Below are 21278 nucleotides of genomic sequence, written 5' to 3' on the forward strand. Positions count from 1 at the left end.
AAAAGACAGCACATCAGTAAACCTTCTTAAAAGGTTAAAATAAAGTATAGTAAGGTCAGAAGGCCAAAGATGATCACCAATGACAAATGCAGGCGTCAAAGCTGTTGGATCTATTTGTTTCACACCAGAAGGGCTTCTTTCCAAACTGCTCGTTGAAGTGGATGACAAACTGGAAGAGAAGGAACTACAGTAAATCTGCAATACTACATCAGCAAAGACAAGCACAGCTAGAATAAGGAGAAAGACTGACCAGACCTGTTGCCAATGCATGTTATTGCGGGCAATACAGAGAAACTGGAAAATAGAACAACAAAAGTGAAAAATAGATTCATGTAAACAATACGCAATGCACACTAGCTGTACAGAAAAGATGCATGCAATGTAATTTTTGTGTGAATTAGTTGTATTGTGACCCTGCATAAGAGGTGAAATAAAAGTGTACTTGAAATTCAGCATGTATTAAGGCTCTCACGTGCAGTGAGTGACCTTTATTAGCACTCATTCATAATGTCCCACAATATCAAGTACGAAGCTTAGAAGACATGCATAGTGGTCACTGACCTCTAATTGGCCTCCATCAAACTTCTGAGGACTTCCAGAAGTTGTGTCCAATTGTTGATGCACTTTGTTCTGGTCCATTGTTAAAGTATCTAATTTCATGAGCCAAGGGACACCAGTACAACTCCTGTGTACCTTAATTAGATTGAATATTATTAATGAAATAAAATTGTTAAGGAAATGTCATCATCCTGTACTGCATTTATGCCAGATCTTTTTAAAGCTGAAATGTGGATGTCCTGTTTGTGTGTGTCCTTTGTCTCTTGAAAATGATGCAAATGTTATGTTATTGGACAAATAAGTATATTATAAAAACTATTTAAACAAGAAGGAAACTTTGAGAAAAGCTCACACACATACACTGACCAGGACATTTCCTCTCGCTTTGTTCTACGAGTTACTAAGGCTCGTGTCTTCCTGTGTGACCATACAGACCTAGTGGTGTTACATTTCCTTCTCTTTTTCAAGTGATACTTAGTAGTTCATCTATTTTTATTGGTCCTTGACTGGTGTGTATGAATTTTGAGATCATCTTGTTTTTATACATTTAGCCAGCCCATGAAATAGGACTTTTTTCTGCAGCTCCTCTTTTAAATTTAATTTTCATTTAATTATTAAGAGAGGTGATATGTTAGTTGTTTCATTATATAAGTCCTTTCAGCTACTAAAATTAATAACGTGCTTATTGGAAGATTATTAGAATGAAATAGGCACCTAAAACTCATATATTCTCAGTAATATAGTCTTATCTGAATACTACCAGTTGAAAATATATCACTAGATGAAAATGCAAAATGGTACATATAGTTTAGCATCATTTTCCAATGTTCTTCCAAGAGATAAGGGAAACTGAGCCATTGTCACAAACATCAATTTGCACAGCCAGGTAGATTGAGAACACCAGGAAGAGTGTTTGGGCTGCTTTTCCAGAACCAGGGGGTTGTTTGGCTGACCACAAACCTGCTAGATATCCCAGAATCCATTGATGACCACTGACATGTAAGTGGAAGGCTTCTCCATCTGACCCCATCCTTACCCAATGGCTTCCTGGCAATGTGACTTAACTGGAGACTCACTAACAGGGACTCCCCTCTGACCACAGCAATCCCTGCAACACTCAGGAGGGCTATGGCTTAAATGTAGCACAATCAGTGGCTATATTACCTTTTCCAAGTAAGGTCTGTGGGGATGAAGGGGTTGGGGGAAGTGTGATGTGCATTCTTGCACTGGCCCTCCCAGTCTCCTCCACTTCCCTCAATATGGATCCGAGCCATGCAGAGAATGCCGCTCTCAGGTCTGAGGGATAGCATGATATTACGAAAGTGTCTGAAACAGCCATTCTGTTGTATGATCTAACAACATACTAGTTGCAATCATTTGTGAAAGAGTTTAGTAAGCACTATTGTTCTTTGAGTGACACGGTAAAGGCGCTATACGTTATCCAGTTCATTTCCCTCCCCTTTCCCAATCCACCCTCCCTGTCCCTTTTCAGGGACCCCTCTCACAAGACCATGTCATTTCAGGAACTATGGTCTCTTCTAGAGTTGGGAGCAACAGAGGAAATTCCTGATACTTTCTAGTCCCAAAGAAATCTGGTGGCCGCCACTATGTTTTAGATGTAAGAAAGCAGAACAAATTCACCAAAAAAATTATGTTCAGGATGGTCTACAATCCCTTCTTTGGAGACTAGAGATTGATATAGTTCCCCCAAGCTACAGAACATGTACTTCCATGTGGCAATACATGCCTCCCACAGGAAGTACTTTTGATTTCTGGTGAGCACCAATCACTATCCATACACATTGCTCCCCTTCAGTCTATCTTCAGTCCTGAGGGTTTTCTCCAAGTGCATGGCAATGGTGGCAGCCCACCTATGGCACTTGGACGTTCAAATTTTTCCCTACTTGTACAATTGGCTAGTCCCATTAGCATCCAGCAACCAGATCTAGAACAGTGTCCTAGTCATCAGACAAGTCTTTTCCTGACTACGCCTGCAATTAAATTTGCAAACGACCCATTTACTCCCTTCTCAGTGCATAATGGTCATAGAGGGAGATCTTTGATGCAACACTAGCCACATCTTACCTCCCAGCTGAAAAGTTCGCTTTTATAGTTACCCTTTCCAACATCCTCAAATTCAGTCCTGTAACAGCAGTGAGAGCCTTCCTTCAGCACCTAGACCATATGGCATCATGCATGTCTGTAACCCCACAAGCCAGACTTCACCTTCACTGTCTGCAAGCCTGAATTCATTCTGTGTACTGTGCTTCCAGTTGCAGGCACCCTTTGAACATGTGGATTTGCATACCTGCTCGAGAGCTCCACTCTCTGACTTGGTGGCTGGACCCAGCAAATGTCTGCAAAGGAGTCCCATTTTAGTTCCCATAACCAGCCATGACTCTGGGGGTGGCTGCTTCTATCCAGGGCCGGTGCAACCATTTAGGCGACCTAGGCAGTCGCCTAGGGTGCTAGGATTTGGGGGGCAGCATTTTCTTCAGCAGCGACCGTGGCGGCCAGATCTTTGGCCATCCCGGTTGCTGCCGGCATTTAGACGGAGGGTGCTGGGGCAGAGGAGCGTGGGGAGGGCCACCTGCAGCAAGTTTGGGGGGGGTGGTACAGAGGGGAACTCCCCGCCCCAGCTCACCCCTGCCCCACCTCCTCCCCGAGCACGCTGTGGCTGCTTCACTTCTCCTGCCTCCCAGGCTTGCAGCACCTAAGTTGATTGGCGCCGCAAGCCTGGGAGGTGGGAGAAGTGAAGCAGCGATGGGAAGCGGCCGCAGAGGGGGTGCCTCTGGCAGAGGGGATGAGCTGCCGTGGGGGGGGGCGGTGCCTCAGACCAGAGGGGGGAAGCTGCCACGGGGGAGGGGGTGCCTCAGGGTGGGGGCTCGGGGAGGGTGCAAAGTGGAAGTTTCGTCTAGGGCGCGAAACATCCTTGCACCGGCCCTGCTTCTATCAAAGATGGGAGAGGGGGAAGCATCTCAGTCAACTTCCGCCTCAAGCCCAGGACAAGGCGTCCAAAATCTTCATTGCTGCGGCTCGGCTATCAATGTTGGTTCATAGACCTTCACCCTTGGTTCGTGCATCAATAACTCTTTCACTAGTTTCAGCTTATCTGTCCCAGAAGCAGGGCAAATCTCTGCATAAGAGCCTGGCCTCTGTCCACCTGACTGCTTGCATGATCACTGGCTGAACACTCATGAGAAATGATGCTCCCAATAAGGTCCAGATAATTTTGATGAGCTGCAGAAAATTCTCCACCAGAACCATATATGCATTGAAGGGGAAGAGGTTTCTATGGGGAAAGAGACAAATTCACAGACTAAGAAATACAAAGCAGACAGAATAGCAGAGAGATTATACCCCCTTCCTTCTAAATAGCCCTAGGGCACATCACTATGCATGACGCTGCGTCAGGCTAAAACTGGCATTCTTTCATTAGAAACAAATTTAAAACACTGATAGGAAAGTAACTGGCCAAACCCTTAAACAAAAGTTTTCCTGGCAGCGGTGGGATTCGAACCCACGCCATCGAAATGACTGGAGCCTAAATCCAGCGCCTTAGACCACTCGGCCACGCTACCACCTGATTACTAGGATGACCTTGAGGGCTATATAGCGATGACAAGCGCTGACTGGGTGGTTTTTTCCTGGCTAATCTCCTTTGTTTTTGCCACTCAGTTCAGCCACCGGCTGCTTAGCCAGGCGTTCGGCGGTGTTTGTCTGCTTCCCCAGAGAGGAGCCGGAGGGACCCACTGCAGCGGGTATGTAGGGCGACGGGGAGCTCCTGGGGAGCAGGCTGGCTGGTTAGGAGGGCGGGGAGGGGCTCACACCCCGCGGGAGCGTGCACAGCACGGAATAGCCCCTCTGGCCTGTCGGGGGCACCGGGGCAGCGCAGCAGAGCGCGGCAGCGCAGCATTAACCCGCAGGGGCAGCAGGTGGCGCTGCTGCGGCGTCGCTTCCCCGCCTGCTGCACCTGGCTGTAGCCATCATCATCCTGCTGCGCGGCCCATGGCGCGCACGTGTCCGCGTCCCTGCCCCGCCAGCTGCGGTTCCCAGGCTTTGCTCTGCGACGTGTCGGCCCCGTTCTTACCTCGCGCCGCACCCAGCGCCTCTCCGGTCCGGCAAAACCCACAGATGCGCCGGCACCTGTAGCCGCCCCCTGCCTACTGCGGCGGGTTGAATTAAAGGGTCCAGCCTGGCTGAAGTCCCCGGGGGCCTTTTTGAAGATGTCAAAGCAAGTTAAGCAGCCAGTCCCCGCCACCCCGGCAAAGGATATTTAATTCGGTTTCGGGCAAAGATGCTCTCCCCGAAATAAGGACGACGATGACTGCAGCCTACGATCCTTTTCTTCGTTGTTGAGAATTATGGCTACTGCAGCCACCCCAGAGCTATCTTTCTGCTACTTGTGCTTTGAGTTGCTTTTTCTATTTCTCTATAGCCCACCTCATGAGCTAAGCATTTTGTTCCAAATTAACAACTTCGCTTCTTACCAGAACCAAAAAAAATCTGACGTGTTCTGACTTTTACCATTTGCTTCTTTTAACTAAAAAATAATTGAATGATTTTGTTTTAATATACAGGAAAAAGGTGTTTCCCCTTAGATAATTCTCAGCCAGCAGTGATTAATCAGACGGGCTATAAACCAACAAAACCTGGTTGTTTATAAGGGAAATAAGAACAGGAGTACTTGTAGCACCTTAGAGACAACCATATTTATTTGAGCATAAGCTTTCCTGGGCTACAACCCACTTCATCAGAGGCAGGGAATTTTTGTGTGTGTCTGCATTGTTGAAGACATATTTGCTGACATTTATTTTGAAATAAATTACCAAATTGAAACTGGCATAATTATGTAGTGTTATTATGATAAATGAAATGTGCAGAATTTGTAATTTTTTGGCACAGAATGCCTGCAGGAATAACTGAAGCAAAATATCAGGCTATTGTATGCTGGAAGATCAGACATGCTGCTCTTTTTCTCTTCCCCCTCATAGCTTTAAAATCCATCTTGGTCCCTCTTAACAAAATAGAAGCCTTTGAAAAATATGTATGTATGTACTTAAAACTTGTATTTTCAGTGTCTCAGATTCATATTCAGATGGCCACTCATTTGAGCCACACTTTTTTTTTTTACACATGCTTTATATATAATGTATAGTTATAACACTTTTCAAAGTAGCAGCCATGTTAGTCTATACCCACAAAAAGAACAGGAGTACTTGTAGCACCTTAGAGACTAACAAATTTATTTCAGCATAAGCTTTTGTGGGATACAGCTTGCTTCTTGTCTGTGTTCCATTCTATGCATCTGAAGAAGTGAGCTGTAGCCCAGGAAAGCTCATGCTGAAATAAATTTGTTAGATCTCTAAGGTGCCACAAGTACTCCTGTTCTAGTTACAACACTTGTTACCCTTTACTCCTCCTCACATGTAAATGTCTACCTTTCATTTCTGTGTAGTGTTTATCCTTTTGGCTTTTCTCTGGAGAATTATGCCACATCTGAAGTCATATAAGATGCAGTATAGTATAGTATATATCCGAGCTACAGCTGGGCAAATTTACAACAAAACTCATGACCAGGTAAAATTCATCAGCTGCCATACCTCTTTACACATTTGAAACTTGAACCGGGCTCATAGAAAGATTTGCTAAAGTTCACTACCTTTTGCGTGGTCTAGAGCTGATGTCTTAACATCAAAATCATGGCAATTTCACAGTATCACCCCTGAATTTGGGTGTAAACTGGTGGTTTTGACTTGGTTTTTTTAATTTGTTTGTTTTTGAAATGTGGAATCAAGAAGTTCCAGCTGAAGTCTTGGAACAACCATTCAGCTTGAAACCAATTAAAATGGCAGCATTAACTACTGTATTTTATACAGAACAAGATCTAACATTTCATGGCACCTCTACAGTTATTGTCTTCACCTGCGGAGCCAATTTAGCCACCTTGTAAGCAGATGCATCTCCCATTGACTTCAGTAAGAGTTTTGCCAAATAGAACCAGAGCTGAATTTGGTTTGTGGATGGAAGTTTCAGTTTCCTTTTCATGGGACATAACATAGGCAGTTGTATCTTTGTGATGGCTGTGATGCCAGTAGGGATTGATACAGCTATTATTTGTTGTTGGTGTGTGTGTGTGTGTGTGTGTGTGTGTGTAAACAATTAACTCAGTAACTGAATGCCATAGTTTTAGAACACTAAATGGATATAGATTATACCAGCTCTCTGTATCACCGTACCATGTCTGTATTCTCAGTGTCTGAATTCCACTCCATTAAATGCATGTGGTGTGAAAGAAAGCGAAAGAGAGAAAAATTAATACTGAGTGAAGTTATATGCATGTTCATTATGCTTACCCTATGAATCAAGTGAGATTTATGGACCAGTGTGTTTAACTTGGAAAAATTGATGGACACATCCTTAATGACGGGATGTTTAGGAAACTAAAGAATTTGATGGCAATTTCGTGCCTGGAATTTTAAAATGATGTCATTTCAAATTGCTTTGCAAGTTTGATACTGACTGTAAGGTGTTTTCTTTTTTAATGAGGAAAAAATGCTGCCCTCATAGAAACCAGTTTCTCAACAAAACCTAATTTCACTCATAACACACTGGATTTCTACAGCTTTCACAGTCACTGGAAAATAGCAAGTTGTGCTTGCATTGCTAAACATATTAGATAAAGGAGTAATATGTTAGACTTTCAGGACATTAATTTGCTAAGCTTGCCACTATAAATTAATTTTGAATGTTCTCAAGAAAGAATCAAATAAATTAAATGCAAAGCTCCTATGCTGTAATAGAAAAAATTGTTTTCTAATAACCTTTAAGACATTTAAACTGAAAACCAAGAGTAAAAAATACTGCATATGTGTGCAACAGGGCTAAGTTAAAGCTACTTAATTTTTGCATTTTAAACTTTTGAACATTTTAATTCAGACTTTCACTAAAAAAATTGAGTGATATCCTTTAAAAATTAAATTCTAATCTTACTAAGTATTGATATTTTAAGTGCCCTAATTACTATTCAAAAGTCACACCTCATTAAGGAGAACGGGGTAGAAGATTTTGTATTTTGCTGCTATGATTAGGTTTGATTGTCCCCGTAGATCCACGTATCCATCCGTGAAGAGATGTTCTCTTTGTGCAGAAGGAAGGCTAAGCTGCCCCTCTATTCTGGAGAATGTTGGACAGAAACTGGTCATATCAGGACTGTGTTTACCAACTGAGGGTTACAAATTCCCCACCCCTTCCCTGAGTCATGAAAGACTATTATAGGAGTTGTGAGGCACTGGCAATGTTATTACAATTCTAAAACAAAAAATATAAATGTTCACCATTACTTTGGGGAGGCCAAAACAGTCAATGTTTGCGAGATTAAATATAGTATTTGTAGCATACATTTCTACTATTACTTTTATAATAACTGTAAAGAGATCACAACAGTTTACTTTGAATAAGCAGTTAAGCAGAAAAGACTGAGGAAACTGCTTGATTAAGCAGAAAAGATTGAGGAAACACTGGCCTAGTTCGTACCTCTCAGAGCTATTATTTCAGATTGTCTGCAGTCTCAGGAATATATCCTGCATTAGGTCACATTCAGGTTACAGCCACACTATATATTTAAAGGAATTTGTAACCAGTTACTAGCATGGTTGTCTCTAAACATGGCTGTGTCCAACATTCAGTTATTAATTGTTTCATCCTTGCCAATGGTCTAGGCTGGCATAATGTAACCATAGCACATTATTTTTATTGCAGTGAGGACAGGATATTTTTCCTACAACTGCACCTGTATAATCAATTTGACAAGTCCTCCTTCCTCTGAGCGTTCCGCAGTAAGACATCCCAGAGTGCATTGCTAAACAAGCTGCTGGTGCTGCTCTCTGTATGGCCTCTAGTCTCTCATTCCCCAGCACTATGGGGTTGTTCTTCATGTTTTCCCAGAAGGCATATGTACAGCTATGCTTCTGTTGCAGAATAAGAGCTGTGCTGTGGCTATGAGAACAATGGTTATAATGGCAGAGGGCCCGACTAATAAGTGATTAAGGTGTATGGGTTTCTACATAGTTACAAAATCACAGATGCAGCATAGTGTGAGGGGGGCCTCAGAAGGTTTTCTTCACAAACAAAAGGTGCTGGAAATTTTTCTGCTTTAATGAAAGGTTATGCTCTGCAGGAAATGAGATTGCCAGAGGCTGTAGGGGGGTTGCATCAATGAATGGCACAATCTAGCTGCTGCTGCTGCTTTTGCTTTTTTATATGAAAAGACATACTCTGCAGCCAAAATTGCAGGGATCCTGAAATCAGAAAATCCATTTTCCCCAAGACACACATACATACACACACATTTCCCCGCCCCCCCATCCTCCAGTTAAGGTGGTAGTTGTTTTTTTTTAATTAGTCAATTTGTTTTTGGGGGGAGGATTCTGCTCTGCATATTGCAATGAAATATTAGTCTCAGCAGTAGCATTAGAACAGCAAGTGTTGTCTCTCTCAACTCAGCTGCTGGGCCTGTCAGAGAAGACCAGATATTGTGCAGTTCTCCCAATCTGCACATGACATCACAAAAGGCAGTAAGGACTGATTCTGTAACTTTTACTCATGCTGAGCATTTACTCATATGAGTAATCTTAATAAGCGTAAGGTATCATGAGCAAGAGTTGCAGAATCTGACCTTAGCAGATGCCCACTGAATATAATTAAGCCAGAATTTGTTTACAGGGAGAAGATTGCATTTTTTGTCATTGGCCCACAATTCATAAATAGGATTTTTCTCAAATAGTCCACAAAAATTCAGTTTTGGACAGTGACCAAATATGGAAAATTTCAGCTCAGCAAGCGAATGTTTTACAAAGTTATGAGTGAGCATGTACTAGGCGTTATAATGGAGACTGTTTTGCAACTTTATTTAGAGTGCATAACCCTATATAATTTCTCTTGGACAGATTAAATTAAAAAGCACGCACACACACACACATTACATTTTAGAGGTTGAACTAAAGATACGGAGAGCAAAGTCATTTTTACAGACAAAAATTAGTGCAATAAGTAATTTTGTATTCTGGTGCTGAGAATCCGATGGTAAAAGGGCATGTTAGAAATAGTTAGAAAAAAAGAGAGATTATGATGGTTGCTGCATTCAGAAATCGTGTTGATTACAGAGAAAGCACAGTAATTTTATTAACCATATAAGCATACAGTTTGGACTGGAGTCATTTCAGGATTCTGGGAACACTGATGTTTCCCTGTAGGCACATTCAGAGGCTTAACACAGGCACTGGCATAATCATTCCTGCTCTAGTCTTTGTGCACTCCCGGTCGGCGGCAATTCTGCGGTGGGGGGGTGTCCTTCCGCACTCCCGGTCTTCAGAGCACTTCAGTGGTGGGTCCCGGAGCGAGTGAAGGACCTGCTGCAGAATTGCCACCAAAGACCCGGAGCGCAGAAGGACCCTCCGCCGCTGAATTGCCGCCGAGAGCGGCAAATGCCGCCCCCCCCAAATCCTGGCACCCTAGGTCGCCTAAATGGAAGCGCTGGCCCTGACCTGCTGGATTGCTATTTAGAATAGGAAGTTACAGGAACATTCCACTAGTGGGAATTATCTTCTGTGTCCAGAAAATTGGACTGCAATATTATTATTCATGTCCATTACACTGAAGAGCTGTTGAATTTTAAATACAAAGGAATGTATTTTCTGGACACTGGTATCTGTAGACTGTATTGCATTTCACTGACTTTTGTTATCAGTTTATTTTTTCTCTGATGTGTTCTTGGAAGTAAAGGGGGCAAAGAGAACTAATACATTATTTCACTGATTCCATTCCGGTAAGAATTCATCTGCAGTATTCCAGGAATATAAAATATAAATGTTTGGATACGTGTTTATGTAGTCATTTTTCATATTACGTACAAGGATTTACTTTGTGTCTCTCAATTCACTGTCAAGAGTAATTTACACTTTTCTGTTGGGTTTAGTCAAGGCAAAAAGTGAAGGTTTTTGAAACTGCCATATTAGAAACATCCTTATGTAAGCACATGACCTTCCTTTTCATTACTGTTACAATTACAGTGTATTCCTACCTGATTTTTAATGGCTATTGTGACTGGTGATTAACATTAAAGATGTTTTGGGTTTTTTTCCCTCCCCCCCCCTCCTATACTGTTTACAATGCTCTTCAGGAAATTTTATGGCAAAATGTTTCTTTCAAACCGTATGTACTGTTGTATAATGTTTTTGCATCTGGGGCAGTAATATCTTGCAAAGGCAAACTACAGTCTAGAAAATATGTACACATATATCACCTGTTTGATCTGGCAGCCTTTTCACACACAGAACTCTCATTTACCTCAATGGCAGTAACATACAGCTAAGGACATATGTGAATATCCTATGGTGTAAATTTGTGTGTGTAGCTTCCATTATCGTTAATAATGTAAAGAGTGTAAACCCTAGTGCAGTCAGATAGTAAGATAAACAGTGGGCATCTAACCGATCATTCTAACCCATTTATTTTGGGTGTTTCAGAACAGGGGTGGGACACAAGGTGTACTTTGAACGCTGGTCCTTGTGGGTAAGTCTCCCGTAACTGTCTGGTACCTTTCGCTAGCACTAGCCACAGGGAAGAAAACTAAAAAATGAGAAGGAAAAGACTCTTGGGGTCCTTCAGTCGCTTCAGCTATTCTGCTGGCTGGAATGGAGGAGGCGATGCTGTGAGTTTGGGGGTCCCAAGGCAGTGTCTGTCATGTGTCCCTAATTAGTCCCTCCAAGCACGAGATCAGACAGGAGGGACAATGTTTCCTGGGTGCCACACTCTAGTTTCAACACTCAGGAGCCCCCCCCCCCCCAATCGTAAGGAGCAGGTGCTGCGGCTGGGCTGATGCACCCGGCAACAAGCGGAGGGCATTGGTGGGGGGCGTTGTAAGGCTCTGGGTCAGCATTACACCACGTGTGGAGACGGGAGCTCAGACTCCGCGCTGGCTGTAGCTTCCCGTCCCCGTGCAGAGAGCCCCTGTGCATGAGGCAGCGACACCCCAGGCCGGCCGGCCTGCCTGCTGCAGTACCGCCCTCCGCCAGCCTGCGGAGGGAAGGTGCAGCCAGCGAGCCCCCGCGGGGACTGCGAAGGAGAGAGCGAGAGAGGCTGATTCCGAGACGCGACGCGAGCTGTCCGCGTGCGCTCCCCGGGGCAGCAGCTGGCGCGTGACCCTCGGAGGGAAGCGCTGGTCGGCGTTTGTGTGCAGCTGCAGCGGGGAGAAGAGCCTTGCTTCCTTGCCTGCTGCTCCGGGAGCCGTGTGTGTCTGCACAAGGTAGGCCAGGCATTGCACCGTGTGTCTGTCTGCACAAGGTAGGCCAGGCTCTGCCATGGAGCCTGCTTCTCCACCTTTGGTTTTGCCGGGCTCCCAGATTAGCAGCATATCTTCGCCGTGCACAGTGGGAGAGGGTCAGGAGGCTGCTTCGCTGGGCAGGGCTGGCAAACGACTCGGCCTGCAAACCCTGCTCAGTCTGTGTGCCCGCTCTAGCGCTCAGTATGGCACATTACACATGGACAGGTTTGTATTTTAACACCCATTTTTAGTAATAATTGATTCCCCTTATTCAGTATACTAGCGTATTCGCACAGTATTATCCAGAATATTACAGTTTACCGTAGTATTACTACCTGTTTGGGGACTATTTATGTACCATAGTTGCAGTATTTTTAAGGAAGAGCTATTCTTGTCCTGTTGCATATATGCCAGTTATCCCTGTTTTATTTTACTTTTTCACAGAGCTATTTATTTTTTTCCCCGACTTGATCCTGGCAAAAATTTCCCATTATAGCACGAAAAGGTCTTTCCCTGTTTTTCTCTGTATATGCCCCCAATTGACAGCTTTTGAATGTTGGCAAATATGTTGTAGTATTTAGACCAGGGCCATTACTGTAGAATACTAACCTTCCTTTTTACAGAGGCCATTACTATACAGCAATGTTTTTACAAGGGCTGCCTGTTACTGTAGAAGGCGATGTGTGTGTGTGTTAATTATATACGGATGTAAAGTTCATAAATGTCCAATGGCTAATGAAGTTAAAGGCCTGTTGTGGATTGAGGAGGGGTTGAATTTGTCAGTGATCGGAGTGGTAATTTGCTCTTTGTAAAACCATATTTCCGATGACAGTTTCCTCACACGGAGCTTTTTGCCTGTTTCTGAGAGGAGGATGAGATGTTACCAGACTTGTTTTGACTGCAGATGGTTGATGTAATGACCCTAAAATGTGCTAATCAGCAGATTTTCTTCTCAACAGCCTGCATGCTGCTTTGTCCAAATAGCCAAAGGAATACAGTATGTAAGAATCAAACAGATGAAGGGGAAAAAATTCCCATTGACACATCAGTTTATTGCCAAGGTTGAGCTGTGACACGTTGCCTTACACAAGGGGGAAGAACATTGTATGTATAGTAGAAATGATTAAACTCATGCTGTGTTAATAATGTACCAAACTGTCACAAAAAGAAAATGTTACTAAATAGTTCAGATTTTGATGTACACAGAATAAGAAGATTTTTTTTAAATGAAAAAAGATGGATAGAATTACAGACAATAATGAACAGATATAATTCAGTTTAATCCAAGTAATGCTATAACTGGAATCAAATTGAAAAGCACACTTAAAAGTTGTGATCTACTTTTTAGAAGGAAACAACAATGCAGAGAAGGGGTAGTTCTGGGTGCAGGGAGAGAGGTAGTTAAGGTCTGTGTTTGGGCGGGGGGTAGCTTGAGATGCAGGGAGATTGGTAGCTAGGGGCTGTGTGTGGGCAGGGGATGATAGCACAGGGTGCAGGAAAAGGGATAGCTGGGGTTGTGTGTGGCTCAGGGTGCAGGGAGAGGTATCTAGCGGCTATGTGCAGAGATTGTACTGCCTTTTCAATATCATTGGCTTTGAAAGAGATGAGAACTTTCAGAACAATGTTTTCTGCTGCGCGATCCTTTACTGCTTGGTTCTTGGTGTTGATTGGAGGATTCTTCAGGGCTGCCTGCAATGCAGCCATCATGTTCCCTTGCCGCAGGCACAAATCCACCTTACCCTCGTCGGGCCTGGCCTGGCCATCGCCTCCCTCCTCCTCGTCTACGAATTTGTTCTCGTCATACTCATCCACATCCACGTGGCGAAAGCGCGCAGAGGACACCGTGTTCTTCGCCATCACTCTGGAACCTGCCGGCGCCTCTTGGCCGCTCCCTTCCACAGGACGAGCAGCTATGTGCAGGGAGAGGGGTAGATAGGGACGGTGTGAAGGTAGTAGGGTAGCTCAGGCCAGGTGCAGAGAGAGATGTAGCCAGAGGCGTTGTTAGCCAGGAGGGTTCCCCTGCGGTCCCTGTTTCTTGAGGGCTCTGCCAGCCATGGAGCCAGGTCTCACGCCCTTGCAGCTCTTACCTGCTGTGTAGCAAAGGGGTCTTGGAGCTGAGGAGCAGCCTTCAACCCAAAATCAGTGTCAGGTTTTGAAAATTTTGTCTGTAACTTCCCTGGGAGAGTTTTCAAAGCTACCTAAAGGATTTGGACTTGCAGTTCCTATGAGAATAAATGAGAAATTGGCATCTAAATCCCTCAGGTGTCTGATAATCTCCATCCCCTGTGGTTTGCTTTCCAGGTCTGTAAAATGGAATATGTAACTCAGGGGTGTTTTAAGGATTTTTTACCTAATGTTTATGAAGCATTTTGAAGGACTAAAGCACCACATGGTGTAAGTGCAAACCATTGACGCTTTAATTGCTCTAGTACCTGAGGGGGCTTCCAGCTATGGAAGAAGATGAGGGAAGTTGCTCTGTGTATTTCATTCACCTCTGCCTTCTAAATGTGCACAGAAAAAGCTGATCATCTGCCTGCCCAGTGTCTTTTCAGCCTATGCTGGAAGAACCTGCCAAAATTCACACTAAACAAATGTTTGTCAAACTCAGCTAACCCCCTTGTGAACATTTGGAAGCTTGTTTTGCGCTGCTCCAAATCTATCAGCTTTGTCAGTTTTGCCTGGGAGGACAGTTTGAGACCGGATGAGAGTTAGAGTAGAGCAGGAACTAGGGGTGAAATCCTGGCCCCATTAAAGTCAATGAAAAAACTCCTGTTAATTTCACTGGGGCCAGGAAGTAGTTTAGTTCATGGGCAGGGGGAATCTGTTTTAAGTTTAGAAGCAGTATGAAAAAAAGGCAGGAAGCTGAGAGGGGGAGACAAACTCGCATATCAGGAGGAAATCTGATCGTGTATAATGGGACGCATGTTCCTAATCGGGGTTGCTGGGCAGCAAATATAGCCGATGGGCCAAATTCAGCCCTAGCAGAAACAGGTGCAATTCCTCTACTTCAGTGGAGCTGCCCCTGACGCTAGGCCTAAAATGTCACTTTCTCTGTTTTAGAAGCTATATTTGGGTGGCCCTTATACACTCTTGGAACTGGCATGCTACTGCAACCACTGAGTAGGCACAATACCACCCTGAGAGGTGTCCCTGCACTCCCATGAGGGATCCCAGGTCTCACTCGGTCATTCTAGAGCAGAAGTGGGCAAAGTTTTTGGCCCGAGGGCCACATCTGGGTATGGAAATTGTATGGCCATGAATGCTCATGAAATTGGGGGTGGGGTGTGGGAGGGTGTGAGGGTTCCGGCTCAGGGTGCAGGCTCTGGGGTGCGGCCAGAAATGGGGAATTCAGGGTGTGGGAGGGAGCTCCGGGCTGGGGCAGAGGCTTGGGGTATGGTGGGGAGGGCTCAGGCTAAGGGTGCGAGGTCTGGGGTGGGGTTGGGGGTGCAGGAGGGTGCTCCAGGCTGGGACGGAGGGGTTCAGAAGGTGGGAGGGCATGAGAGCTGGGGCAGAGGGTTGGGGCATGAGAGGGTATCGGAGGTACAGGCTCCTGGTGACACTTACTTCAAGCTGCTCCCAGAAGTGGTGGCATGTCCCCCCTCTGGCTCCTATGTGGAGGCGTGGCCAGGCGCCTCTGCATGCTGCCTGCTTCGCAAGCACCGCCCCTGTAGCTCCCATTGGCTGTGGTTCCTGGCCAATGGAAGCTGCAGGGACAGCGCTTGGGACGGGGGCAGTGCATGGGACCCCGTGGCTGTCCCTTTGTGTATGAGCCAGAGGAGGGACATGCCACTGCTTCCGAGAGTGGTGCAGAGCCATGGCCTGCATGGAGAGGGGCAAGCCCCCGACCCCGGTCCCCGGCAAGAGCTCGAGGGCTGGGTTAAAACCTATGAAGGGCTGAATGCGGCCCTCAAGTCATAGTTTGCCCACCCCTGTTCTAGAGACACAAGCAGGGGCTGAACATCTCACATTGCTCAGAAGCGTGACTCACTTATTGAGGACCGGAGTCAGTGGACTTTGAAAAGAGTCTTCTAATATGGAACTTTAAGAGTGTGTATGAGGAATGAGGGGCGTAAAGCCAGGAAAACGTGAAAGATCAGCAGGGTATTATCAAGGGTGTGAAAACCTGCCTGGTGCATTGCTTCTGCACCGAAGCGTGAAATCCACAGCTATCCCAACATGGAGCTGAATTAATAATAACAATGTATCCGTTTGAGTTCTGCTGAATCATCATTAATAGTCTCTCGAGGAAGATACGCATAGAAATCTCCACCCGTCACTGTGGATGGAACCTGAGCCTCAGTAAACATGCTTCCCATTGTTCCACTATTTTATTTCTTAATAAGTTGCTCCGGTGAGTAACACAGCTGTGAGCGATTCAGTGCTCAGCCGTCCACAATTTCTCTAGAATTGATATAATTAAATATGTGAAGTTAGTAAGACAAAAGTCCACACCCAGCTTCTCTCTTTGATGTGCACATGACTTCCATTACTGTTTGCTTTAGTAGCAGTTATATGTATAAAAAGCCTCTGTGAAACACTTCCTCTTACTGTCCCTCAGGAATTATAGGAAAAGGATTAACTAATTTTAATATAAACGTGATGTTGTTGCATCATGTTGCTGAATTTTTGCTTTCTGCACTGCTCTGTTAGTAGTGGGTACAGTAGGATCCAGTTCCTACTTGTTGTTACTTTTAAAATGTTAACAGTCATTTACCAAAGTTTTAAAAACTGATGAAGTGTCATCATTTTATTTCATTTTACTAGTCCCGTTAAAGAGCTGTAATAAACTGGTTGTGGAATATTTTTAACTGAGATACATACAGTATAGCTTGCAATGGAAGTAGACCAATTGTAATTTTAGCCAGTGACTCACCTATGTAAGAGCAGATGGTGAAATGCTTTGGTGTATCAGATCAGGAAGATTTGTAGCAAGTTGATTCCTAGTCCCAAGAGTGTTGGATCATATTGTACATGCTTTGTATAACTTTGGAACCAAGTGCCACCTTGTGTCCTCTTCTATCCTCGCTGTTTGCAAGGGCCTGGATTGCTGAATTAATGCCGTTAATAACAGAGAGAGTGAGTCAGCGTTGACGATGACCAGTTTTCAGGAAACATCCCCACGTTGTGGCAGGGAATTGTAAGGAAGTTGAGAGTATAGGAGTTAAATGGAGAGTGACCATATCATAGTGATGAATTAAATTAACAGCAGATACTTTGACTAAATGATTGTCTACATTTGTCTGCACTTTTAAAATTAATGAAAATATGGCAGGATTCTCTGTCCTTTCCAAAAATCAGTCTCTCTCTCCTATTTTCATTTGGAAAGAGACTTCTTCATTTCAGGCTGGATTGTGACATGCCTAATACATTCTAGATAAAATGTTGTCTATTCAGGACAGTTATGCCAGTATAAGCTAAGGTGTGAATTTAAACAACTATAGTTACTGGTATCACTCCTTGTTTGGACACTCTTATTGCAGTAGGAGATGATCTTTTTTTGGTTTAGCACAGGGGTCACTAACCTTTCAGAAGTGGTGTGCCAAGTCTTCTTTTATTCACTATAAATTTAAGGTTTCGCATGCCAATAATACATTTTAACCTTTTTAGAAGGTCTCTTTCTATAAGTCTATAATATATATAACTAAACTATGGTTATATATAAAGTCAGTAAGGTTTCAGAATGTTTAAGAAGTTTCATTTAAAATTAAAATAAAATGCAGAGCTGCCAGGACCCGGGCAGTGTGAGTGCCGCTGAAAATCAGCTCGCGTGCCACTTTTGGCACCCGTGCCATAGATTGCCTACCCCTGGTTTAGCATATGCCACTTTTGAAAGGAGTCTGCGCTAACTGAAAAATGCAATCAGAGTATCCATGCAAGGAGTAATACTAAGTTATACTGGTATATCAATTTAACTATATCGTTGTAATTATACTGTAGTTATACTAGTGTAACTGGTAAAACTTTCCCATGTAGACAAGTCCTAAAGGATGATGCATCAGGAGCAATTGTCACAGGCCCAAGGATTCCCTCAGGATTGGTAATAGAAATCTGTCACACAGTTGTGCCTGGCTGAGCTTCCCAAGGGTAGTGTGCCTTCACAGCGCTCCTCACACAGGCCAATTGCTATGTGCCACACTTTAGACCTTTTATATTAATTTTAAGGGTGTTTTAAATCTTTCCTCCTGAAGGTTACGCTGTGTGTATCAGTGAGAGAGTTACAATTTCAATCTTTTGTAGCCTGAGAGCTGATGTGGAAAGTATTTTGGCACTGACAGTTATTTTCCTCTAGAATAATTACCTTCTGTGAAATTTCTGATGGACATAATTGAAAAGCCCTACTATTGTTTCAGAATATCAACAATTTGTGTAAGCATATTATGAAGAGGAGCAGGTGCCGCGGTGGGTAGTGTTCTTAAAAAATGCAGCAAAGTTTAAAAAAGGGAGAAGAGGGCTTGAAATAAGTTTGTTCTTCATAAGAAACACCCCTGATTGTACAAAAAACAGGCTAAATTAAGCGAAAAGAAGGGAGATGATCTGCCCTTACCCCAAATCCATTGTCAGACTATGGACAGAAGTAGATCACTGTGTATTCCAGCTCTGCATGTGCCGTTGTGATGTCAGTTCCTGTATTACACAGTTCTGCAGAAGTAACTGAAACTTTGAAACACCAGAGTTTTCCTACTTAGAAGGTAATAAAAATTTAACACTATATTAGATTCAATGTGTATTCCTCACCTTAGAAAAGACAGTTCCTGCCATGGAGACAAGGCAGAGGAAATTAAATTACTGGAATATTAAAAAATGTAAGTCAGGTGTGGCCAAAATGCATCTCACAGGCCCAGTGTGACACACACAGTTCTATGATCTATCCTGCCGTCATCTCATCTTTCACATGGGAGTGGAGTCCATGCCGGTATGTGATGCTCCATCTTAATCAGAGTGGAGGCTGTTCAGATAAAGATGGCCTGTTACATGCTGACACCTGTAGTGGGGTTACACCTGCACCCAGGAGACTAAGGGTGGTCTGCAGACTATGCCATTTTATTTAAGCTAGCTGTACCCGTTGGGATCCTGATAAGTGTTCAGGAAGGTTCCATACTTTTGCAAAGTTTTTGGACCATTGAGGTTAGTTATGAGGAAAGATCATGAAACTACTAGGGAGAGAAGAAAAATGACTTCATAGTGATCTTCCAGCGAGGTGTCATTTTGTTTTGTTTTTTCTTTAGCTATGAAAGGGCTTGATAATTGTCTCCCAGGCCTGTTTACTACAAAAGAATACAAATACAAATTCCCAGGGGCAGGAATTAGGAAATATGAGCTAATTGCTCATGGTTTTGTCACATAATGAACAAATGGAGTAGGTTGCTGAAGCAGGGAGCACCAGGGAGTTGATAGAATTAGCCCAATTTATTATTTATGGTTGACTTGCCTATTGATGTATAATGTCTAAATACAATGATCGATAGGTCTGGAGCCACTGGAACAACCATCCAATAGGAGTGGGGTGGGGGCAAGAGACTTATTTATTTTAATCTGGATCTTGATAAATTTATGAAGGTGATTATATGACAGGGTTGCCTGCAATAGCAAGGGCCTGGACTCGGTGACTCAGGAAGTCTCTTCCCATCCTATGTCTCTGATAAAACACACAAACTACCTACAGTGGGTAACAAAGAGAGATTGCTAAAATATACCATTTTATCTACAAAACTCTGAGCTCTGGGAAGAAAACAGAGATTGGCCTTTAAAAGCCATTGGATTAGGAAAGCTTTTTGGGTGGATAGAATGGAAAAAGTTTGACTGTTTTGCTTCAACACAGGGCCTGTCTTTGCCAGAATTTGGTATGTGTGAACTAATGTCATCCCAGACCCTGGGCCTGTTCCATAGACCACTGAAATCTGCAGGAACCTTTCTGTTGCCTGCAATGAGCTTTGGATAAGGCTCTTTGTCACCAGATGGGAATTAACAAAATCAAGAGAGGAAAGAAAAAATAATGTAAATAAATGTTCTTCCCCGAAGGCTGCCAATTCCAGGCTCTGGTGGATCATCCAAAGAGAGGAGCCTACCACTGAGCAAACCAGCCAGTGCTCCTGGAGAGTTCAGTTGCAGGAACTGACAGCAAGAGCATTCCTGTTGGGAAGGGTATCAGAGTGAGATTTTAAGACAGAGAAGAGCACTGAAGTGTGACTTTCCTGTGCATTCCGTCCTCCTCCTCCTCCCTCCCCAACCTGGACTCCTTAATTCACTTGAATGGCTAGAGCAGCAGCAACTGTCTGACAGCCTCCTTTGTCCTCACTTCAGAGGACATATGTGGCACCCTGGGTGCACACACACAGTGATTTACTTTGGACTGATTGGCCCATGTGAGCTGGGGACCAAGTAATATAAAACCTTTCTGGCACAGAAAGTGTGTTCTGGTTTCACCTTCCCCGTCCACTCCCAGTAATATACCGTAACCCCTTTCCCTGGGGTCTGTTAATACTATTCTTTGTTTTCATTTGTAAGTGATCCCCTGATGGAAAAGCTGCCTTTGGAAAACAGAGGGCCTGATCCTGCAGTCCTTGGATTGGGCAAAATACACAGAGTTATGGGGAAATCAATGTGAGTTTTGTCTGAGTAAACACTGTAGTATCGGGCCCAATTTTTTTAAACAAGTAAGAGTAGATATGTTCAAAGAGGGAAGTTGATAAATGGAGCCTGGAATGCTACTAAAGGTAAACTAGAGTAATCCAATGTTGCAGTCCCTAAGATTTTATATTTAAATTCTTATTCTATTCTGAGCCAATTTTTCTCTATCCTGTGACAATTTTAAACTTGGGTATCTAAATTGGGAGCCCAGATCCTGCATTTGGGTGTTGAGAGGCATACTTAAGTGCCCAGATACCCATTTTACACACCTATGTACAGATTATTGACTAATTTTTGCTAATGCTGGCGAGTATAAATTTTGGCTTCATGCTTTTTTTTTTTTTCCAAGAACAGGGCCTTTGATTTTCTTTAATTTCATTCTTTTTCTCTCCCAGGTTCTTCCCTCATTTCAAATGTGTATTGTAATACTGGCTGCTTTAATCATTGCACGAATTAAACCAACCTCCCACAAACATGGCGGACGAGGACCTTATCTTTTGTATGGAAGGTATTGATAATGCCACGTCAACTAAAACAGTCTCTGGAACTTATCCTGATGCTGATAGTGAGGATGAGGATAGTTATTACATCTGCCCGATAACAGATGACCCAGTATCTAACAAGACTGCAAACAACAAAGTCGCCAATTATTTCAGCAACTTAGCAAAAGATGAACATTACAGATCTAGCTCTTCTCCTAGAAACTCATTCAATATTAAGGTACGCATTGGGCTCAAGTCTAAATGGTCTTCGAATCTCATTTATCTCT

General features: G+C 43.7%; 1 protein-coding gene, 1 non-coding gene and 1 pseudogene across 7 annotated transcripts in view; 1 reads left to right on the forward strand and 2 right to left on the reverse strand.

The window, feature by feature from the left end:
• Positions 1–4057: 4057 nt before the first annotated feature.
• TRNAL-UAG lies at positions 4058–4139 on the reverse strand. The gene has a single exon. It is a non-coding gene; the product is annotated as a tRNA-Leu (tRNA).
• A 98-nt stretch (positions 4140–4237) lies between these two features.
• EEF2K (eukaryotic elongation factor 2 kinase) overlaps positions 4238–21278 on the forward strand; it is a 49830-nt gene continuing 32789 nt past the window's right edge. The window contains exons 1-3 of one of the 6 annotated variants that reach the window (XM_030577635.1): positions 4238–4319; positions 20387–20482; positions 20905–21229. In XM_030577635.1, coding sequence (XP_030433495.1) covers positions 20984–21229 — 246 coding nt within the window. In that variant the 5' untranslated portion in view covers positions 4238–4319; positions 20387–20482; positions 20905–20983. Of the gene's footprint in view, positions 4320–11579; positions 11864–11996; positions 12107–20386; positions 20483–20904; positions 21230–21278 lie in introns of those variants that run through there. The other 5 variants (XM_030577634.1, XM_030577636.1, XM_030577633.1 and 2 more) reach the window with 5 other exon arrangements.
• Positions 13018–13981, reverse strand: LOC115658538 (annotated as a pseudogene).

Source organism: Gopherus evgoodei, chromosome 10, assembly GCF_007399415.2.
Source record: "Gopherus evgoodei ecotype Sinaloan lineage chromosome 10, rGopEvg1_v1.p, whole genome shotgun sequence".
NCBI lineage: Eukaryota > Metazoa > Chordata > Testudines > Testudinidae > Gopherus > Gopherus evgoodei.